This window comes from Canis aureus, chromosome 4, assembly GCF_053574225.1.
Source record: "Canis aureus isolate CA01 chromosome 4, VMU_Caureus_v.1.0, whole genome shotgun sequence".
NCBI classification, from domain to species: Eukaryota; Metazoa; Chordata; class Mammalia; order Carnivora; family Canidae; genus Canis; species Canis aureus.
Genome location: NC_135614.1, coordinates 61,305,890 through 61,327,418, shown reverse-complemented (window position 1 = coordinate 61,327,418; position 21,529 = coordinate 61,305,890). Strand labels below are relative to the sequence as shown.

The 21,529-nt window shown below is 41.3% G+C and overlaps 1 protein-coding gene across 10 annotated transcripts in view; it reads right to left on the bottom strand.

Moving 5' to 3' along the window:
* The window catches only part of CSNK1A1 (casein kinase 1 alpha 1), a 50,240-nt gene extending 29,622 nt beyond the window's left edge, over window positions 1-20,618 (bottom strand). For 5 of the 10 annotated variants that reach the window (XR_013378463.1, XR_013378462.1, XM_077895940.1 and 2 more), the window contains exons 1-2: window positions 19,967-20,618; window positions 19,223-19,329 (exon numbers count right to left, since the gene is read on the bottom strand). Coding sequence is in view for 7 of the 10 variants with exons in the window: in XM_077895940.1 (XP_077752066.1) it covers window positions 19,223-19,329; window positions 19,967-20,089 (230 nt within the window). In the remaining 3 variants the exon portion in view is untranslated. The remainder of the gene's footprint in view (window positions 1-19,222; window positions 19,330-19,966) is intronic. The other 5 variants (XM_077895946.1, XM_077895942.1, XR_013378464.1 and 2 more) reach the window with 4 other exon arrangements.
* Between the last annotated feature and the right edge of the window lie 911 nt (window positions 20,619-21,529).

Here is a 21,529-nt window from a genome sequence, read left to right as displayed (position 1 = left end):
ATTCTCCTCAGGCCATATGTCATCTCTACATGGACAAATTTCCATTGGATGTCTCACTAAGAAAACTACAACATTTGAGAAAATTTTACAACCATCTATCTAACCCAAATACAAACCTGAAATGTACAAGGCACAAATTTGTATTTCCTATCTTCATGCAATTACACAGGATTTCATGAAGCATTTTCTGAGAAGTCACCTGCAAAGTAGGCCTTTAACACAATACTCCCATAATAATTAGAAACTGGAAGGGGGATCCCTGGGTGGCGCAGCGGTTTGGCGCCTGCCTTTGGCCCAGGGCGCGATCCTGGAGACCCGGGATCGAATCCCACGTCGGGCTCCTGGTGCATGGAGCCTGCTTCTCCCTCTGCCTATGTCTCTGCCTCTCTCTCTCTCTCTGTGTGACTATCATAAATAAATAAAAAATAAAAAATAATAATAATAATTAGAAACTGGAAGGAATTAAATGAATTTCAGAAACACACTAAATAAAAGAATCAAGTTATTGGGCATCTTCCTCCCTACTTGTATAAGTGTGTTAAGACATCTGCTATTCTCAATGTCAAAAAGATTAAATAGTCCATAAAAGGCAGCTAAGATAGAAATGTTGGGCAGCCCGGATGGCTCAGCGATTTAGCACCGCTTCAGCCCAGGGCCTGATCCTGGAGACCCAGGATCAGAGTCCCAGGTCAGGCTCCCTGCATAGAGCCTGCTTCTTCTCCCCCTGCCTGTGTCTCGGCCTCTCTCTCTCTGTCTCTCATGAATAAATAAATAAAATCTTCGAAAGAAAAGAAAAGAAAAGAAAAGAAAAGAAAAGAAAAGAAAAGAAAAGAAAAGAAAAGAAAAGAAAAGAAAAGAAAGAAAATGGAAATGTTGCAAAAGCACTTTTCTCCACAGAAAAACCATGCATTTCTAAATTAGGTTTTCCTGCTGTATAGAGACTGACACCAAAACTCCTTAAATCTAAGCGACAGGTGTTTCTATCTTTCCTACTTCCTTTTGGTCTCAAGGAATATATAGCTATTTCTCTAAAGTTAACACCTCACTCTCCCCATCTGTGATTTCTACCTCTCTAACTCATCCAGACATTAGTACACACAGATCAGGAGCCAGGAACAGTCTACTACTTATCCAGTTTTCTACCCTCACCTCCATGTTTTCCACTTCTATTCTTTTGTTTGTTTGTTTTTTGTTTTTATTTATTTATGATAGTCACACACACACACACACACAGAGGCAGAGACATAGGCAGAGGGAGAAGCAGGCTCCATGCACCGGGAGCCAGACGTGGGATTCGATCCCGGGTCTCCAGGATCGCACCCTGGGCCAAAGGTAGGCGCTAAATGGCTGTGCCCCACAGGGATCCCTCCACTTCTATTCTAAACGAGCTTCTAACTCTGCTTTAACCTCAAAGTCTTAATACCCAGACACCAAATAAATCTTAAGTAGCCTGTTCCACACTGGTCCCCCACTTCACAGAATTCCCATAACCCTATCAAATCCCTTGACAATACAATATCCAGGGCTCTGTCACTCTGTGGTGTTCCTGTCTTTATATCTAGTAGGATAGACCTTACTGTTTGTTTGAAATTGTCTTCACAGAATCTGGCTAATGAGCAAGCATTAATCTGATTCTCTGCGATCATTTAAGTTTGTAGACAATCTGAAACCAACCAAAAAAACTCCAATATTATCTTTAGACCTTTTTTATGTTGAGTATGGTATTTGTTGCTAGTAAGTATACCATGATAAAGTGATTGCACAATGTAGTTACTCAAATATCTATGATTAAAGAAAGAACTCTGGTTTGATTTGGATCTTAATTTTTTTTAAGATGTATTTATTTATTCATGAGAGACACAGACAGAGAGAGGCAGAGGGAGAAGCAGGCTCCTTGCAGGGAGCCCGATGAGGGACTCGATCCCAGATCCCGGTATCACAACCTGAGCCGAAAGCAGGAGCCCAACCAGGCGTCCTGGACCTTATTCTTACTAAGTTTCAAAACATGCAGAAAAATCAAGTAACTTAACAGATGAAACTTTAAAAAAAAGTGCATCTCAGGGATCCCTGGGTGGTGCAGCGGTTTAGCGCCTGCCTTTGGCCCAGGGCGCGATCCTAGAGACCTGGGATCGAATCCCACGTCGGGCTCCCAGTGCATGGAGCCTGCTTCTCCCTCTGCCCATGTCTCTGCCTCTCTCTCTCTCTCTCTCTGTGACTATCATAAATAAATAAAAAATTTTTTAAAAGTGCATCTCATTTTCCATTTACTTGTTATAAATCAATGCTTTCAGACCTAGTGTTGCCTGACCTATCAAGGAAGTAGTAGGTTGAAGAATGAGTTTGAATTTATGTAACCATCATTATCTAGAGCATTAGAAAGCTATCTTAAGGTCTGAAGAAGATGCTAAGAGAAGGCAAGGTTCACTTCTTTGTTCTCATTTCCCTTCCTCTAAACCCATATTCCAAACTAAACCTTGTTAAAAAATTAAGACACATAAAAAACAGAAATGTTAGACAATACATGCACGAGTCATTAGGCCAACAAAAAGTGCTAAAAGAATTCAAGAAACCAAAAGATCAACAGTATTTACATTTGTCAAAGAAGTCTTGTGAAATGGTCTGTTACCAGTCAGATGCTGACAAAGGGACAAACAAACCTCCCTATTTTGATAGGGAGATAGTAAAGGCATACTAGGCAGGGACAAAAATAAACCCCAGGCTCCTCTAAGAGTAAATTTAAGGTGGCTTATAATTCAGGGCTCTATTATAGACTCTTGAAAGCTATGCTAAAGAGCTTTAAATTCTATAAATAACTGGACCACAAAATCACATAATTAAATCAACATTTTAAGATTAGCCTTGACATCAATATGCAATGTAGAAATCGGGAAGTGGGAGGAAAGACAATGACACGGTGATCAATTAAAAGGTTAGAGCTGGAGGGGTGCCTAAATGGCACAGTCACTTGAGTGGCCGACTCTTGGTTTTGGCTCTTGGTTTTGGCTCAGGTCGTGATCTCAGAGCCCTACTTAGGGCTCCGTGCTCAGTGCAGTCCGCTTGAGATTACCTCCCCCCCAAATCAATCAGTCAATCAATCAATCAATCAATCTTGGGCAGCCCGAGTGGCTCAGCGGTTTAGTGCCGCCTTCAGTCCAGGGCCTGATCCTGGAAACCTGGGGTCGAGTCCCACCGTCAGGCTCCCTGCATGGAGCCTGCTTCTCCCTCTGCCCGTGTGTTGTCTTTGCCTCTCTGGGATTCTCATGAATAAATAAAATCTGTAAATAAATAAATAAATAAATCTTATTTAAAAAGTGTTATAGTTAGAGATTTAAAGCTAGAGGTTTCTTTCAGAAATCTGTTTATGAAAATAAAAAAAATCTTAGAAAACAAGTAAAATGACTGAAGTATCTTAAATACTGCTTATGAGACCTAAGGACTCCCCAAAACTAAACTAGTATAATTATCCTAAGTATGCAGTTTAGGGCACCTGGGTGGCTCAGTCAGTTAAGCGTCTGCCTTGTGCTTAGATCAAGATCTCAGGGTCCCGGGGATCTCCCTCAGCTTGTGCTGTTACTCACTCTCTCTCAAATAATAAGTATGCAATTCAGATTAAAGCACTCTAATATGTTCCATCTCTATGACTAGGACAATAAGAGAAGACTTGTTTAACGCAGGCCTTCCCCTCAGACTGTCAGTTTGATAGGTGTGATGGTTAATCTTACGCATCACACTGACTGGGTTAAGGTATACTGGGATAGCTTGAGGTGCCTGTGAAGAGGTCTCCAGATATTAGCATTTGAATCAAGATTAGCATGTGAATGATAGACTAGGTAAAGAAGATCAGTTTCCCCAAAGTGGAGGGCTTGAATAGAACAAAACTAAAAAGCAGGGGAAGGGAAAATTGACTCTGCTAGAGCTGGGACATCCATCTTCTTTCTTCAGTCATCCATGCTTAGGGTTCTCAGGCCTTCAGGCTTGGGACCAAAGCTACACCACTGGTTTGTCTAAGCCTCCAGCTTACACACCTCAAATTGTGGTACTTCTTTGCTTCCATAGGTGTTAAGCCAATGCCTCATAATAAATCTCCTTCTGTTTATCTATATATAATCCATTGGTTCTGTTTCTCTGAAGAATCCTGACTAACACAGCATAGGTGGCCACAGTATTTGTCTTGTTTACAACTCTGTATTCCCAGCCTCGGGCACAATGCCTTACCCACAGGAAATGCTCAGTAACATTTGCTAAATTAAAGAATGAAAAGCCAGAGTAGAGGCTCTAACAGGCTAGTGAGTGCTTGATTAGGCACATGAGGAAAACAAAACAAGGAATACAAAAACACTCTGTACTACAAGTATAAAAATATCAGGAAGCATTTACTCATCTTTGATTCAAATTAGCCAAGTAATTATAAAAGTTTACAAGTAATTTTCTTAACAGGTACATGTCTCTTCCTATGCCACTTATCTTCCCATCTTTAAGTCATTAATGTCAAAGTCTTCACTGAATAACTAAAAAGCAGGAGCGCTGAATCAGTGCTATAACAGCATCTCCATTCTCAAGACACAGTCTGTCAAACTTGGGTTTTTTTCTAACCGATCATCATCCAATCTTGATGTTCCTTTTTATAAGGGTAGAAAATAAGATCTGATCTAGTTCTGATCTAATATAATCTAGCTGATCCACACTCTCCCTCTCCCACCCAACTCCTAAATTACCAGACTTTAACAGGACACTCTTAAAAAAAAAATTTATTCATGAGACACACAAGAGAGAGAGAGAGAGAGAGAGGCAGAGACATAGGCAGAGGGAGAAGCAGGCTCCATGTAGGAAGCCCGATGTGAGACTCAATCCCGGTCCTGAGCCAAAGGCAGACGCTCAACCGCTGAGCCACCCAGGCATCCTAACAGGACACTCTTAACCACACCAAAACCCCTCTATTCTCAATTTAAATACTTGAGTCTCAAGTCCTTCTGGTACTGCATTCATTTGATTACTTCTAGAATCTACAGCCATCTTAAGAACTTTAGTCTTTGACACTGTAACTTCTAACCTAAAACTGTCAGTACTTACTAAGCTCCATCTTATTAATGGCACTCATTACAGCCCTTTTGAAAGAGAACTACACACAGGACTAAGTGTGGGTTACTTCTTAATTTTCTATTAATTCTTGATAAATAAGATTGCTGTGTTAACTCTCAAGCTCCTTAAGCTTCCTTGCTCATAATTGCTCCTTAGATTTGTGCCCTCTATTTTACAGGACACCGAGAATTTAACGACCCAAGTTTGGTTTCTCCTGCCATGAAAATTTAAGAGCACCAATCTATTTCCTTCTCTTACAACTTCACATTTAAAATACAATTCAAGGCCACAAGGGTGGCTCAATCGGTTATGCATTCAACTCTTGATCTCAGCTCAGGTCTTGATCTCAGGGTCATGAGTTCAAGCCCTCACTGGGATCTGGGTTGGGCATGGAGTCTACTTAAAAAAAAAATTTTTTTTTAAGCAAAATAAAATATTCAGATTTTAAAAGGTAACACACAATTTTTTATCCACAGTCCTTTGGATTTTTAACTTGCAGAAATACTTCCAAAATGGTTTGAGGTTCAGGGCATTTTCACTAAAGAAAAGACCTTCAATGCTATCTGGCTACTGTAAGGAAGTGGAGGATCAGGTTTAATAAACAGACACACTATGGAATACCTAGAACTATAACCATAAATACTTATTAGACTGATTTCTTCATACTGACAACTGCTTTAGACATGAAGTAACTGAGAAAAGAACCACAGTTTTACCTGTAGGGATAGCAATCAAAGTAATAATTCTGATAATGTGATGATACTAAAAACTTAAATATATTAATTCAAACTTAATTCACTTTTAATTCTTTCTTTGAACTGTTCAACCTTTTTTAACTGGCTGATTTTCCCACCTTTACAATGTCATATGCTGGAAGAGGGCATTAGCAAATATGGAAGTAACTGAGACTTAAATAATGATAGGAAGGGAAAAGAAAATAAATATTGGATACCTACTAAATGAGTGACCAACTTTGCATTAAATGTATTTAGCCACAAAGGCAACAAAGAACTTGTCTCAACAAGCTGGGGAGTGGAGGTGGAATAACTCCTACACCAACATTTCTAAATCGTTCTGGTGCCACAGATCTCCCATCTTTGGTAGTCTGATAAAGCCTATAGATTCCCTCTCAGAATATTTTAAATGCAGAAAATAAAATACATACCATTATTAGGAAAACAATTACAAGGAAATTCAGCCACACTAAGACTACTTAATTTTGATACAGTAAAGTACATGATCTTTATTAATGAGGCGTAAGAGTAGATCTAGTTAGTACTATAATTATGAAGTAATGATGAGTGTAAACAATATTCTGAGATACCTGCAACAATAGTGTTATGGAAGTATCTGTGACTTCTATTGGCAACAAAGCCATAGGTACTGCTAAAACTAGTGGGAGATTTTGTGCCTACATTTGTAATAGAAATACAATTTTTCCTCAATTTACCATGGGGGTTATATGCTGCTAAACCCATCCTAAGTTGAAAATATCCTAAGTCAAAAATGCATTTAAATATACGCAATGTACTGAACACGATTACTTAGCCCAGCCTACTTTAAACGTACTTAAAACAATTAAATTAGACTACAGATGGGCAAAATCATCTAACACAAAGCCTATTTTATAATATAGTGTTCAATATTTCATGTAATTTATTAAATACAGTACTGAAAGGGAAAAAGAGAACAGTTATATGGTGTAAAATGGCTGTAAATGTACCAGTTGTGAAACCTCGTGATGACCTGACTGACTGGAAGCTGCCTCCCTGCTGCTGCCCAGCAACATCACAAGTGTAATACCACATATTGCTAGCCTGGGAAAAGATCAAAATTCAAAGTATGGTTTCTACTGAATGCATGCCACTTTCACAGCATCGTAAGCCTAAAAACCGTTAAGTTGAACCATTCTAAATCTGGGACCATCTTACTAGATTCAGTTAGAAGTTCATGAAAGTAAAAGATGTAGGGGCGCCTGGGTGGCTTGGTTTGTTAACCTTACACCTTCCATCAGGTCATGATCCCAGGACCTTGGGATCTAGTCCCACTCTCAGGATCTCTACTCGGTGGGCAGCCTGCTTTTCCCTCTACCTCTGCCTATAGGTCCCGCAGCAACCCTGCTTATGCTGTCAAATAAATAAATAAACCCTTAAAAAATTTATTTTTTCCTTATCCCCTCCCTCTTGGGAGGGTAAAGTGGGACACGGGCCTACCAGGTTAAGAATCCCTTCTTTGAAGCCATTTTTTAAAATTTATTAAGTTTTTCATTTTAATTCCAGTTAGTTAACATACACTGTTGTATTAGGTTCAGGTGTACAATATAGTGATTCAAAACTATTTTATATATTGCTCAATGCTCATCATACTAAGTGTACTCTTTACTCCCCCTCACTTATTTCACCCACCCACCCCCAAAAACTAGTTTTTTTCCCCAAAAACTAATTTTTAAGGTAAAGAGACCACAGTCCAACTGAACATCAAACATGTTTTATTTAGCAATATCACTATCTACTAAGATAATTTGTTTTCCTTCTTCATTCTAATCCTACAAAACTGCTACTACTAATCCTTTGGTCACAATATACCCTTGAATTAATGCTGTAATGTTTAAGTTTGAAATTAATTACATGAAATACTGAACACTATAACTTGCCCTGTTCCTTGCCCTTTGCCTTTGCATTTATACAAAGATGCATAAATGTTCCCTAACATTTATAAAAAATTATAAAACCACAAAACCAAAAAAATGTACTTTATATATAGGCATATCACTATCCAGTACTAAACCTATCATTGATTGACCTATTCAATATTTATGGTACCTAACAAAAAACTAAATAATTCCTGCTTTCATAGCTTAGAGCAGTGCGTGTGCCTGCAAATAATACATGATTGGGGCACCTAGGTGGCTCAGCTGGTTAAGCGGCCAACTCCTGATCTCAGCTCCAGATCCCAGGGTCCCAAATTCAAGTGCTGCACTGGGCTCCAACAATGGGCATGGAGCCTACTTAAAAAAAAATACAAGTGATAAAGGAGAGACCAGTGCTGAGGGGGCCCAAATTATGGCAACCTAATTTATCTTTTAGAGAGTCACGAAGGAAAGCTTTTCTGATGAAACAGCATGGTTGGGACACAGTGAAACAACATCTTATTTACTTGTTTACCAGTTAACTTGTTGAAAACCTAGCTTCTCTCTAATATCTTACTCTAATTTTTTTCTTGATTCCCAGTAAAATGGTTATCATTCTTGTCATACTACCCATAATTATATTTCAAAGATCACAAAAAATCTGTTTTTGTCAATTTTTGTCACTGCTCTAACATTTGGTAGTGGTGTTACTGAACAGACAGCAGGTAGAGAAATGGACAATATAATCTATAGCTTTCATAATACCAATTATAAAGGCTTCAATCTTTTCTAAATAGCAACAGAAAGTTGATTAGTGGCTGTTTTAGAGTTGGTAGGATATGGATAGTGGTTGTTAATGTTCCAGTTTCTGGGATAATAAAAATATTCCATTATCAGATTATGGTGACAGGCACAGAACTCTGCACCTACATTAAAAACCAATGAATGGTACATTTTGTCATTTTTTTTTTTTTAAAGACTGTATTTATGGGCAGCCTGGGTGGCTCAACGGTTTAGCGCCGCCTTCAGCCCAGGGCCTGATCCTGGAGACCTGGGATCGAGTCCCACATCAGGCTCCTGCATGGAGCCTGCTTCTTCCTCTGCCTGTGTCTCTGCCTCTCTCTTCATCTCTGTGTCTCAAATAAATAAATATATAAATGAAAATCTTAAAAAAAAAAGACTGTATTTATTTGAGAGAGTGAGCACACTCATTAGGGGGCAGAGGCAGAGAGGAAGAGGGAGAAGCAGACTCCCAGGTGCCTCTGAGCAGGGGGCCCGATGTGGGACTCAATCCCAGGATCCTGGGATTATGACTGAGTCCAAGGCAGATGCTTAGCCAACTGAGCCACCAGGTGTCCTAAATTGTACATTTTAATTAGATGATTTATGTATGTCATTATCTCCTTAAAGCTGTAAAAAAAAAAAAAAAAAAAAAAGAAGCTTTTTCTAGATGTTATCTGGCTGGCTCAGTCAGGAGAGTGTCAGATTCTTAATCTCAAGGTTTTGAGTTCAAACCCCATGTTGGCACAGAGATTACTAAAATTAAATATTTAAAAAAAATACTTTCCCGAAATCTGTTTCTCCAATCTGATTCAATACTTAATGAACCTACTGTGTGCCTGAAACTGCAGATTAAGCACTATGGGAACCTTTAACAAGCTCTGTAAGTAATAATCATGCATGGTTTTTATGTCTGAGAAATGCTAAGTATGATTCACAGGGAACCATAATGGGGTCCTGCTCACCTGATCAATCAAGGTAGTTTCTACATGATTCAGGGTACTGTTTGGGGCTCATACTCAGGATACCACCCCATCCCTTTGATAAGGAAACATGTCCTCACACTGTCTGGAGATCTATACATGTTTCCTCCTAATTTTTAGCAAGAGAGATAAATTCACACTATATGCCAGGTGCATGGCATATGCTCAAAAAGAATTGAAGTCTCAGGAATTTTTTTCCTGTTCACTGAAATGTGCCCAGTACTTTATGCCTGGCACATAATAGGGGCTCATATAGGTTTGCTGACTGAATGAAAAAAAAGTTGCTTATCCTCGAGAAAGTACTCTAGGAGGTGCTGTGAAGTATATTAGTCCCTAAGACACTTTTGAAAGTCTGAGCTTTCATTTGAGAGTAGAAGCTAACATTATTGTTCTCTGTTTTGTTTTTTTACTCTGTTCTTTAAGAGAGATACAAAGTATTAATATTATGGAGGTTCAAAAGTTGGAACACAAGGATTTCAGCAGGTGATAAGAATAATTTTAATCAAGGGGTGCTTGGGTGGCTGACTCTTGCTTTTGGCTCACGTAGTGATCTCAGGGTCATGGGCTTGAGCCCTGCATCAGGCTCTGCTTAGTCCTGCTTGAGACTCTCTTTCTGCCTCTCCCCAAAAGGACCCCCTCAAATAAATTAAAAAAAAAAAAAAAAATTTTAACCAAGTGACAACAGCCAAGAAGAAAATCTAACCCAAAAAAAAAAAAAAAAAAAAAAAAAAAAGAAAATCTAACCCAAATACATAATGAATTGCACAGTAAAGGAATGGAAAAGAATGGTATTTATGTAAAAATATAAATTCTAGTCTCCTTAGAAGAATTTCATTATTTTAGCTGTTACCAAGAATAACGTATTACATTGCACACTTCTAATGTAACTAAGACTTGGAAAATTTGAAACTTAAAACTTACAAATATTTCATTCTATTATTTCCTAACAATGCAGTTTATTAGTGGATCTCATACTTCCCTTTCCGTAAAAGTCATCTCAAGGACAGAACAGTTTGACAGTGTAGGCAATTTTATTTATTTATTTTATTTTTATTTTTATTTTTTTTTTAGTGTAGGCAAATTTAATAGGTAAATACTTAGAGCAGCTTCCAGATGAGTTGAAACACAGGATAACTTCAATTTCAGGTTAATGTGCATACCTCTCCACTATACACTTAATGATGGCACAAATGAAACATATGGATGATGAATATGGTATATGCATAGCTGCTGTCATCATCTTGTCTCCCTTAAAAAAAATAAAAATTAAAAAACCCGCCAGTACAAAAGTCTCAACTTCCTGATGTTGCTGAACTAGAATCAAACGAAATTCCAAAGGCCAACACCAATAGATACTAACAGATGCTAATAGATAATTAAGCTGGTAAAAGTCCACAATAGCAAGCCTTCACTGTGAAATGGACATTAGCATTTAACGATAAGGTAGTATTTTTACACCAGCATTTAAAGCTAAAGGAAACTAGCACAATCACATTGTCATTTGTAAATTGGCTGCCAGCTAGTGAGTTCAGCTGAATACTTAAATACTAAGTACTATAGAGATGATAAATATTCTCATTAGGAACCATGCATGCATCAGGTACTCCCCCAAAGTTCTATAAATGTGCAGAAGCCAAACTCTCTACAGGGTTCCATTAAAGAAGTAAATGCACACAGATGGGGCACCTGGATGGCACAGTCAGTTAAGCACCCAACTCTTTGCTTCCCCTCAGGTCATAAGCTGGAGCCCCATGCTGCTCTCCGAGCTAAGCAGAGTCAGAGCTAAGCAGAGTCTGCCTGAGATCCTCTCTCCTCTCTGCCCCTCCCCTGGTTGCTGGCTCTCTAAAATCAGAAAAAGAAATATTTAAATAAATAAATAAATAAATAAATAAATAAATGCACATAAATTAAAGTAGAATTTCCCTATTATGAAACATTAGTGGCTTTTTAGCTGACACTATGCTGAGAAATACATCAGCAAGACATGGTTCTTTCCCCCAAGGAATTTCTAGAATGCTATGCTGAGAAATACATCAGCAAGACATGGTTCTTTCCCCCAAGGAATTTCTAGAATGCTTTCTTATAGGAATGCATCTGGGATATGTGAGTATGAAAATGGTTTCAAATATTGGTGTCAGATACTTTTCAGAAATCAAAGCATTTGATTGTATGGGATTACAGTGTACTTTCCAGGGCCATGTTTCCTGGTACAGGATTTCCTGAATTAACCTCCCAATTCACAGGAGGAAATAAGAAACCAGGCTTATCAAATTATAGTAGGAAAAGATGGGAGTTGGTGGGTGTGGGCAGCAAAGAACAATAATAACCTTGAAATATGGCACAGTAAAAGGATTCCTAAACTCTGCTGCACAACAGAATCACGTAGGGAGCTTTTATTAACCCTTGATGCCTAAGGCATCCTCCAAACCAAGTAAATCAAAATACATAAGGTTAGGAGCCAAGAGCCAAGTGTCAATTTTTTTTTTTTTAAGATTTTATTTACTTATTCATAAGAGAGAGAGAGAGACGGGCAGAGACGCAGGCAGAAAGAGAAGCAAGCTCCATGCAGGGAGCCCGATGAGGGACTTGATCCTGGGACTCCAGGATCACACCCTGGGCCAAAGGTAGGTGCCCTACCTCTGAGCCACCCAGGTGTCTCTCAAGTGTCAAGTTTTTAAAACTTCTCCGTGTTATTCCAATGTGCAGCAAAGTTTAGGAACCACTGGAATAGTATGAAAAAGCAGTCAGATCTTTACTGTAAGAGCAGGGTTGCCTGGGGTGGTGGCTCAGTCAGTTAAGCATCTGCCTTAGGCACAGGTCATGATGCCAGGTCAGGCTCTCTGCTCAGCAGGGAGCTTGCTTCTCCCTCTGCTGCTCTTCTCTCTCTCCCTCACCTACCACTCCAAGCTCTCTCTCATGTAAATAAACAACACATTAGCTATGTGAGTTTAGGCAAATTAGCCACTCTGACTCTCACACATTATATGAAACCCCAAATTACAGGATTGTTTTGACGGTTAAATACAATCTTGTGCAATGTCTGAATAATGGTCGAGTCTACTTTTTCTTCTTGCACATAGATGGAAAAAGGACTGTTTAGCCACACTATAGTCAACCAATCCCATGACCCCAGGGCCATGACCCAAGGCAAAGGCGGATGATCAACCACTGAACCACTCAGGTGCCCAATCTCATCAATTTATTGTTATTTTTTTTTAAAGACCTTATTTAAGAGAGGGAGAGAGCGAGAGAGGGAGATAGAGCACAGAGCGAGAAGGAGAAGCTGACTCACTAAGCAGAGCCCCGTGCATGGCTGAATCCCAGGACCCTAAGATCATGATGTGAGCTTAAGGCAGATGCTTAACAGACTGAACCACCCAAGCACCCCTGATCTCATCAATTTATATAATGCATTATATATATATATATATATATATATATATATATAAAAAACCCTTCTAGGACCTCATTTATACAAATTCCCTTTTATAAATGAAAGCTGGTATTACAAATTACAGAATTCATTCTAGGTTGAAATCTAGATGACATCGCACATGGATCTCTAACTCCTGGCTCTCATATAATGCTCTTTCCATTTCCTTTTACATGGAGGATCAGAATGCACTCTCCAGCTAAATCTTTTTGTACAATACTTCCAAAGTCCCCATTAAAACCTATCCCACTGAGGACTTTCAGAAAAGGAAAAAGCAGTATACTAGTTCTTCAAAGGAGAATAAGGCAAAGGTCTCAATTGCCATTCAGTGTTCAGCACCCTACCTTGATTATTAGGCAACTTGTATAGTCTATTGCATGGTGATCAAACATTATTAACCTATAGTTTTGTGTATGGACAAATCATCATATCCAGAAAAAATATGTAAATATGATCCAGAAGACCAAGATTAAAAAAAAAGCTATCTTGCCACAAAATGCAGCTTAGCAAGGATTAACAGTATTCCAAAAATCAGATATTCTTTATCTCAGTAGGGAGTGTGGGCTATACCAATGTATGCATTTGTCAAAACTCATTTGATGGCACGTGAAATGCTATACATTTCACTACATATATTCATCTCATTCAAAAAAACAAAACACAAAAAACTATCCAAAATCATAGAGGTGCCTGGGTGGCTCAGTGGGTTGAGCATCTGCCTTCAGTTCAAGTCATGATTCTGGGGTCCTGGGATGGAGCCCACGTTTCTCCCTCTCCCACTGCCTGCTGCTCCCTCTGCTTGTATTCTTTCTGTGTCAAAGAAACAAATAAAATCTTTTAAAAAATAAAAATAAGGGGGAATCCCTGGATGGCCCAGCGGTTTAGCGCCTGCCTTTGGTCCAGGGCATGATCCCGGGAGCAAGTCCTGCGTCAGGTTCCCTGCATGGAGCCTGCTTCTCCTTCTGCCTCTGCCCCCTCCCCACCCCGTGTCTATCGTTAATAAATAAATAAACTCTTTAAGTAAATAAAAATTAAAAAACCACTATAATATGTATTAGTTGGGACACCTAGGTGCCTCAGTGGTTGAGCGTCTGCCTTTGCCTCAGGTTGTGATCCCCAGATCCTGGGTTCTAGTCCTGTATCAGGCTCCCTGTGGAGCCTGCTTCTCCCTCAATGTCTCTGCTTCTCATGAATAAATAAATAAAATTTTTAAAGATTTTATTTATTTATTCATGGAAGACACACACACAGAGAGAGAGAGAGAGAGAGAGAGGCGCAGAGACACAGGCAGAGGGAGAAGCAGGCTCCCTGCAAGGAGCCCAATGTGGGACTCTATCTCCAGGATCACACCCTGGGCTGAAGGCAGCACTAAACCACTGAGCCACCCAGGCTGCCCAATAAATAAAAGCTTTAAAAAAAAAAAAATTCATTAGTCCTGTTCTGTGACTACTGGTCATTTAAATTTCAAGAGCCAATTGAAATGGTTTTGGAAACAAAAACAGTAACAAAACCTATCATTTTAACTAGGTATTCACCTAAATTTTGACAACTATTAAGGGGAGTGTGTGTGGCTGGGTGGCTCAGTGGATTAGGTGTCTGAGTCTTACTTTCAGCTTGCGTCAAGGTTTTGGGGTTGTAAGATTGAGCCTCACACTGGCATTGGGCTTCTGGCTCAGTGGGGAGTCAGTATGGGATTCTCTCCCTCTCCCTCTGCCCCTCCCCGGCTTATGTGCCTGCATGCTCATATGTTCGCACTCTCTCTACAATTAATGGATAAATCTTAAAAAACAGTAATTAAAAAACCACATGAATCTAGTTAAATAATACAAACAATAAGTTGCTTACATTTATAGAAGACTTTTTCTCTTTCTCTGAATGAGGCCAAATTCCATTAAGTGAAGGAGGCATAGTATAAGTCTGGTAACCCTTCAGAGACTGCAGTCTAATTTATGAGATATTAGGCTGTACCTCTCAGGTTTCATTTAGTTCACAAATGCTATTTAAGCATCATTACATTATTTCATAACTAGAAATCCATTATAAGCCAATATAGAACACCTTTAGTATATTGTGGATTCAGTTACTGAGTTAAAAAAAAAATCACATTGCTCATGCACCCAGTGATCTGTAACAAATAAAGACATATCTGGTGTAGACGTCATCTTTGTTCTCTGATAACAGCATTAGAACTTATTTGCAAGGTATATGCTCAGTGCCAAAAAGCTAAGATTAAAATTTAAGCTGTTTTCAACATTGAAGAGTAAGGATTAACTTGTACCTTATAATATCTTCTTTAATACTTGACAATCAGAGAGGGCAAAAAAAAAGTGGTTGAAGACAAGGAACCAATTCTCCCATGCCCCCGCCATCACCTTTATTTTATTCCTATTAAAATGTATTCCAGGGACGTCTGGGTGGCTCAGGGCATGATCCCGGAGTCCAGGGATGGAGTCCCCCATCAGGCTCCCTGCATGGAGCCTGCTTCTCCTCCCTCTGCCTTATGTCTCTGCCTCTCTGTGTATCTCTCATGAATAATATATATTTCACTAACTTACTTCCTTCTAAATGATAATTGACAGGTCATCTGATGCAGATGGCATTTTTAGGAGTCCTTAGCGGGGTCTCTGTACTAAAATAAGACCCAAAGGTAGGATTCAGACCTAACATGAAGCTGTGATGAAATGCTTTCTAGCTACCATCATCCAAAAAGTCTTAAAACTTCAGAGCTAGATTGAGATCAACTAGGCCAGTGACTTATTCAAGTAGGGAACTCTATGCAAATGAAACTCTACCCAAAAGCTCAGTATAAAGAAACTTGTTCCAGAAGAGTAGGAAACCCTAAACTTTTCTCTTCTGTATTCTTTGCTATTCCAAAAGAATTAGAAAATTACTAACTTGGTAAAATCCTCTTTATTTCCTAGATGAGAAAACTGATAGGCCCAAAGAGATCAAATGACTGACTGACCCAAGATCACATTGGTAAGGACAGATCTAAAGCTTGGTATCATAAATGCTTCTTTAGGGATCACGTTAATTCAATTCAAATTGAGTACCTTCAAAGAAAGAGAAGGTTGTAGCAGAAATACAGTATGTTTTAATGAACTTCCAGGAGTTAATGATTTCAGTTCCTTAACTAAAGAATGACCTTAGTTTCTTAAACGGAGACAGAACACCACCCTCATTCTGCTCTTTACACTGAATACTATGTTTTTGCATAATCTTACCAAGTAAAGATTAGTCAGGTTGGCTATGTGGGCTAGATCATTTTCAGCTCTTGTTTTAGGATATCCCAAAGTATCTTACTATAAATTCAAGCAGTTATGGGGTGCAGGGAAGATGAGTTAAGTGGGACTGTAGCAAAATCCAAATTGCTTTTTAAAAGTAAGCTCTATACCCCACATGGGGCTTGAACTCACAACCCTGAGATCAAGAATCATATATGCTCTATTGATGGAGCAAGCCAGGGACCACAAATCTAAAATTTTATATTTATATCCAGCTAAAACAATGGTTAATACAGACTGCTTCATTTAATCTCGATAAAGTCAATTTAATTCAGTACTTACCAAATAAATATTTATGTACATGCTATATATAGATGTGGAAATAGTAGGGAACAGAAGGGATGGGATGACAGACACTCCCATCAAATAAAGAACACTTGATGTAAATCTTTCTTATCCTTTTCACTGCAGCAGAAAAAGTTCTCTCACACTTTACAACCAATGAACCACTATTGTTTCTATGTACCAGACTACCACTTCCAAAACAAATTTACTCTTTCCCCACCCTCATCCAATTACTACCTTCTGCATTAGAGACTACTCCCAGAAGCCACATTGTATTCTTGGATGCCCTCCCCAACCAGTTCAACCAAGCTTTCTTCCTTAGAGCCAAAGCCTGAAATCCCATCTCCTCTCCCAGGAAGCGCTAATGTGAAAGCCAGGTTAATCTCTCTAGCTCCACCCACAGTTTATAACTACAACTCTCTGTACTCAGCATCTTGTAACAGATGCCTACTATTTTGCTCACAAGTTAATTTCATTTATTCATGTGCTTATTTAGTATATTAACTATGGTTCTTATTGGTCTGTATCAGCACTGTCTTTAAATAAAAGCTATCAGATAAAAGGGTTTAGCACTGAAAATGCCAGATGCTTACTGCTTTCTGAAAATTATTTTGTACATTAAATTCAACCCGATTTGTGAAATGTCTAAAATCTCTCAACATGGATGAATCTCAAGAGCATTATGCTGAGAGAAGTCAGACACAAATGACCTCATACTCTACGATTGCATTTATGTGTAATTCTAGGGAAAACCAAAATGATGGAAAGCAAATCAGCAGGGGTCAGGGGTGGAGAGATACGTTTAAAGGCAAAAGGAAGGGAGTTTTAATTTTTTGGCTAACGCAACTGACTTTATTTTGAGGGAACTAAAAAGCTAGATATTTTAATATTTTCATTCTTTAAAAAGTTTTCTTCCATTCTTCCAGAATAACATTTATTTTCCCATACAACAGGTTTTGGGAGGGAGGGGGAGGTGAAGAACCGGAATCATTTAAAATCTCCCATTATCCTGGATTTCAAATCCTGGATTTCACATTCATCTACATTACAAAATAAACCTGAATGTTTTTTTCTAAATAATTTATCACTAACAACCAATACAACATCTTGTCATTCAATTTCTCCATTAAAAATAAAAATGCATATCACCACTGGAGATTTAAGGATAGTATTACATTGGCAGTTTCCACATCTGAATTAATGTATGCAATCCAGTTCTTAAATTCAAGGTTTTAAGAAATATAAACTGGAATACAAAGAGATTAGAGTAACAATCACTCCACTTAACTGTCTCTGGTTCTTTTTTTACAAATGTTATTTTTGACTGTTGAAAAATGGCTTGGCTTTATTTTTTTTTTAATTTATTTTTTATTGGTGTTCAATTTACTAACATACAGAATAACACCCAGTGCCCGTCACCCATTCACTCCCACCCCCCGCCCTCCTCCCCTTCTACCACCCCTAGTTCGTTTCCCAGAGTTAGCAGTCTTTACGTTCTGTCTCCCTTTCTGATATTTCCCACACATTTCTTCTCCCTTCCCTTATATTCCCTGTCACTATTATTTATATTCCCCAAATGAATGAGAACATATGTTTGTCCTTCTCCGACTGACTTACTTCACTCAGCATAATACCCTCCAGTGGCTTGGCTTTAAACTACGCTTTAGCCTCTATTCGAGGAAGATACTCCTTAATCTCAAAGTCAAAATAACCTTTAAAGTGAACCATTCAAAAAAACCCCAATGTCTGTATCTGGTCATCTTTTATCCTATTACTGTTTGCCTTCACCAATATCCCATCCCTCCAAAAGGCCACAATTTCCCTGTTGTGAGGAGTTACTGGCCAAGTAACTCAACAGGTTAAAGTTACTTACCACACTGTGGTTCCGTGGTTAATCTTTATTTCTAATGCAACTGATTTGAGTCAATTTCAACACAGCAGTGCTCTAACTGCCTTTGCCATTACTCATGAAAATTTAGTACACAAGCTGAAATGTAGCAAACGCCCCCCTTCATGAAAGAATAATTAACACTTTTAAAGGGGCTATGAGGAATTTTGCATAGTACAATTTAACCATTTCACATCCCATCTGGTGCAGAGATCACATACTGTCATTATGCCATCTCCTTCCTTGAACCCCATGGCCGCCCGCACCTTTATTCCTGGCTTTTCAAAGGTTTAATCCACTCGGGGCTGCTAAACGGGGAACCAGGGAAGAATAACTTATGAACTCAAGCATAGCAAAGGGCAGGAATATGCGGTTGAGTCACGTCGTTCCGCCATTTTCTAAGCGGAGGAGGAAGACATGTTGGAACAAAAACACAACAAAAGAGCAGCCATTTCCCAAGCCAGCTCCAATAGCAACCCGAACTGGCCGAACCCGGTCACTTGGCACCTTCAAATCCACTCCACTGGATAAACCTAATAACATCAGAGGTGCCGACGTACCGAAAGCAGCAGACAACCCTGCAGCGTAGGGATCAAAGATGACCCGCATACTTAACTGCAAGTGAAAGCCTCGAGAGGAATGACGGCAGCTAAACGGAGCAGAGTGCAACAAACAAATTCTAAAGGAAGTTGGCAAACTAAAAAATCTCGGTGACTGTGGCGTCTTACGGTTCTCGGCCGTAAACCCAGGTAACTCAGACAGGAAGGCCCGGATGCCGCTGGTGCTACTGCTCGCCTCTGCCCGTCTCCCCCATGCCGTCCTTCCCTCGGTGCGACCGCCCGTTTGCTGACGGGTTCTTACCGTATGTGGGGGATGCCCACCCCACCTTGAAGAATCTTATAGAGTTTGCTCTCGTACAGCAACTGGGGATGCCTGGCCTTCTGAGATTCTAGCTTCACTGCCACTTCCTGCAGGGGAGAGAGGGGAGGATGGCATCAACATCCCTGAGGATTCAATGTCACTTGGGAGAGGAGGGGGAGACATCGAGCCAAGCTCCCACTCGAGACTAGAAGGTGAAGCGAGAGCCTCACAAGAGAAAGCTCCCTTTGTGATTATAAAACGAGGCAACCGGCCTCAAAGGCCTCTTCAGGGGGTCGTGACGAAATCGGCACGTCCTCGAAGGTGCAGAAAATGATTCATCCAGAAAACGTAATGAGAGGTTTAGAAGGAAACTGACGATGGAAAGCAAGAACCCCCGACATAATAAATCCACTGGGGGGAGAAGGGGGGGGGGACCGGACATGGGCATCAGAGAAATACGACGTCGCCGTTTTCGCTTTACACGACGGCTTAAAAAAGTTCGATTAAAGAACGTTTTTAACAAGCTGGGAAACTTCACAGGTTCTCCCCGCGCTTCCTACCGGGTTCCTTGCCTTTTAGGGAGAGGGAGCGGGGGAGGCTCCTAAGCCAGGAAGGCTGGCTCCCTCTCCCGGGCTCCCCTCCCCAGGAGGTGCGTGTGTGGTGGGCAAAGGCCCGGGCGCTACGGGGGCCGGCGCGGGGGAGGCCTGGCGCGGCGTGGCCGTGAACCCCACCCCGGGTGATTACCTCGCCGTTGGTAATGTTGATCGCCAGGTAAATGTCCCCGAAGGAGCCAGACCCGATCTTCCGTACCAGTTTGTATTTCCCTCCGACAATGAATTCGGCCTTGGAGCCGCTGCTGCTCGCCATCCTGAGAGACGAAGATGGAGCCTGGGGCCGAGCCCCGACACCTCTGAGGGGAGCACGGAGGCCTCTGGGGCTCGTCCGCGGAACGAGGCTGCGGCGGAGGGCGGCAGGAAACGGACAACGTGGGCTCTTTCAAGGCGTTACGGGGCCCGGAACCGGCCGAGGGGAACCTGATCGCCGCCGCTCAGTCAGGGGCCGCGGCTTGTTAAGGGGGTCCTCGCGGTTACCAGACTGGGCCACTTGTTTCTGGGCGGCCGCCGCTGGCTCGCTTTCACGGCGACGTCGCGGGCTGGAAAAGGGGCGCGGTGGTGTAGGGCGGCGATACCGCTGCCACCAGCGCCGCCGGCTCCCGCCCGGAGGGACCCCTGTCACTCCGCCGACGCCGCCATCTTGTTACTCCGGCTCCAGCCAACACAAAATGCCCCCAGTCCCCGGGAGCCGCTTCTTCACGGCGCAGAGCACGCTGGGAAAGGGATCTCGGGCGCTAGCCCCGGAGGGTCGACAGCGAGAGGGAGGGCGGAACCGGATCCGTGAGAGTCGCGGCCCACGCTCCGAGCGTCACCCCGTCACCGCCCAGCCACGCATGCGTCCTGCAGCCCTGCTGATTGCGCAGGCGTGCGGTGGCTTCCCCCCCCCCCCGCCCCCCCGCCCCCCCGCCGCCCGGGGCTCACTTCCACTTCCGGTCCTGCTACCTGTTAGTCGCGTCTGGGCCCTCCGGGTCTGCGGGAGTCGGCGCGCGGCCCTGGGCCTCGAGAGCGTGTTAGGGAGGAGTCGCCTTCATTTTTCGTGGAAGATGGGAACTCCTGCCTTCCTTGGGAGTTGGGTTTTGACATTTGCTCTTTGTTTGATTCTCTTTTTTAACCTTTGATCTTTCAGGCCGGCCTGGTCCCGCCCACTTCTGTTTTGCGGGCGGCTCTGGCCTCTGGTGGCCTGGGAGAGGAAGGCCGCCCTCACCCCTCACCCCTCACCGGCCTGGCTCTGGCCGCGGCTCCCGAGAGTAGCAGAGGCTCTAGCCGGTTGGCCTCTAGGAATTAGGAGCCCGCGCTGTACGGAGTGCCGGGGAATCTCGTTTTACGGGGGGGGGGGGGAGCGGGAAAGCAGGAATTATCTTACCTCTCTGTGCTGTTGTTCCACGGATACACTCGGTCCCCGGTTGGGAAAGAACCAACACCTGATTCATAATTTGAGAGGCCGATGAGTCAACAGAGAATAAAATTTACAACTCTGGAAAAAAAAAAAAAAAAGAAACCGCACAAAGAAGTTATTCCCACCCCCCTCGCCTCGAAAGCTCCATAGTCATACCTCGGTCATACCGAAAACTGCGGTGTCGACCCAAAAAGAAAAGACATAAGGTGGAAATAACTATTGCAAAATATGATTGATAACGTTTAAGACAGTCAATGTTCATGTTATTGTTGGCCTTTACACAGTAATTCTTCTTTT